At 61.4% G+C, this 1,755-nt stretch overlaps 1 protein-coding gene across 1 annotated transcript in view; it reads left to right on the forward strand.

Moving 5' to 3' along the window:
- Positions 1–1,749, forward strand: part of LOC101639418 (zinc finger protein 205) — a 21,567-nt gene extending 19,818 nt beyond the window's left edge. The window contains exon 12 of the mRNA XM_045286036.1: positions 7–1,749. Within this exon, the coding sequence (XP_045141971.1) occupies positions 7–828 (822 nt within the window). The 3' untranslated portion in view covers positions 829–1,749. The remainder of the gene's footprint in view (positions 1–6) is intronic.
- The last annotated feature ends 6 nt before the right edge of the window (positions 1,750–1,755 follow it).

Here is a 1,755-nt window from a genome sequence, read left to right on the forward strand (position 1 = left end):
GGCGAGAAGCCCTACGGTTGCTCCGAGTGCGGCAAGTGCTTCAGCCACAGCTCCCACCTCACCACCCACCAGCGCACCCACCGCGGCATCCGGCCCTACTCCTGCCTGCTCTGCGGCAAGAGCTTCACCCGTAACTCCACGCTCATCCAGCACGAGCGCATCCACACCGGCGAGAAGCCCTATGTGTGCGACCACTGCGCCAAGCGCTTCACGCGCCGCTCGGACCTGGTGGCCCACCAGAGCGTCCACACGGGCATCAAGCCCTACAAGTGCCACTTCTGCAGCAAGTGCTTCACGCAGAGCTCGGCCCTGGTCACCCACCAGCGCATCCACACGGGCATCATGCCCTACCCCTGCCCCGAGTGCGGCAAGGGCTTCAGCCATCGCTCCATCCTCATCGCCCACAACCGGATCCACACCGGCGAGAAGCCCTTCCATTGCCTGGACTGCGGCAAGAACTTCAACCACAGCTCCCACCTGACCGCCCACCAGCGCACCCACCGCGGCGTCCGGCCCTACGCCTGCCCCCAGTGTGGCAAGAGCTTCAGCCGCCGCTCCAACCTGCAGCGGCATGAGAAGACCCACACCACGGGGTCCAAGACCCCGCCTGTACCAGTGCTGGAGTCAGCAGAGGGGTCCCTGGTGGCCCCCACATCCCCGCTGGCTAAGGAGGCTGGGAGACAGAGCCAGAGCATCAAAGAGGAGCAAAGGCCGCCCCAGAATCGAGGAAGGCGTGGGAAGGGAGTCAGGGAGGCTGCTGGCATGGGGCCAAGCCTGAAAACAAAGGAGGAGTCGGCCCTAGAGGAGCCCTCCCCAAGCTGCAAATGAAAGGCCTTAGAATTAAGTGTTGGCCCTGCAGCTCTGTCTCAGGCCTCTGCCGGGAGCCAGGAGGCATCGGAGGTACCTGGCTGACTGTGGATCCTCACTCAGGTCCCCCTTGGTCATTGCTTTTAGGGTGCCACTCTCCCATCCGAGCCTGGGCCCCTCTACAAAGCCCTTTGCAGAGTGGGGATTGAGCCGGTTGGCAGAAATACCAGTGCACACAGGCTTCCAGGCTTGAAGGACTCCAGACTCCAGCCCTGCCAGGGCAGGAATGGCTGATCCTGGTTTAGCCATCTGGGCTTCTGCTCTCTGCATCCTGGGAACATTGCTTTCAGCACCCATGCCTCTCTCAGTCTCCTGCCCTCGAGACCTAGCTGGGAAGCTCATGCTTCACCTGACACCCCCACCCCTCCTCTCCACTTGCCTTGCTCTGGGCATTCTCCATTGTGTGAGTGGGCACTGAGTGGGCACAGTGAGCCCGCCACATCCTGCGAGGAGCCTCCATTTCCCAAGGACCCTGTCTCATCCTGGATTGGTGGGAGCTTCCTCCACCTTCTTGCCTCCCTGGCCTTGTCACACGTCTTGTGTCACTCTACCCCTCCTTCTCCTCTCTGGCTCCATCACTCCCCAGTCTTCCCCCTGGGTTTCCACCGCTGCAGCTTCTGTTTCCTGTTCTCTGTCTTCCTTCTTGGGGAGGGATGGGCTCAGCTGCTGCTTCTCCCAGGTGCTTGGCTCTGCCCCAAGGCAGGTTTCAGCTCGGACATCAACTGACGTGGACACCGTCTGCACCTGGGAAACTACTGTGGCTCCACCTGTCCCCATGGGTCACAGGGCCAGCAGGGGAAGTGTGGTGAGTCAGACAACACAAGCTTTCATGAGAAGTTCAAGTCACAGGGTAATGTGATGTGGTTCGGCTCTCAGTCTGCATTAAGG

This window comes from Echinops telfairi, unplaced genomic scaffold (genome assembly GCF_000313985.2).
Source record: "Echinops telfairi isolate 266 unplaced genomic scaffold, ASM31398v2 ScPeMD7_5;HRSCAF=22, whole genome shotgun sequence".
Classification (NCBI taxonomy): domain Eukaryota; kingdom Metazoa; phylum Chordata; class Mammalia; order Afrosoricida; family Tenrecidae; genus Echinops; species Echinops telfairi.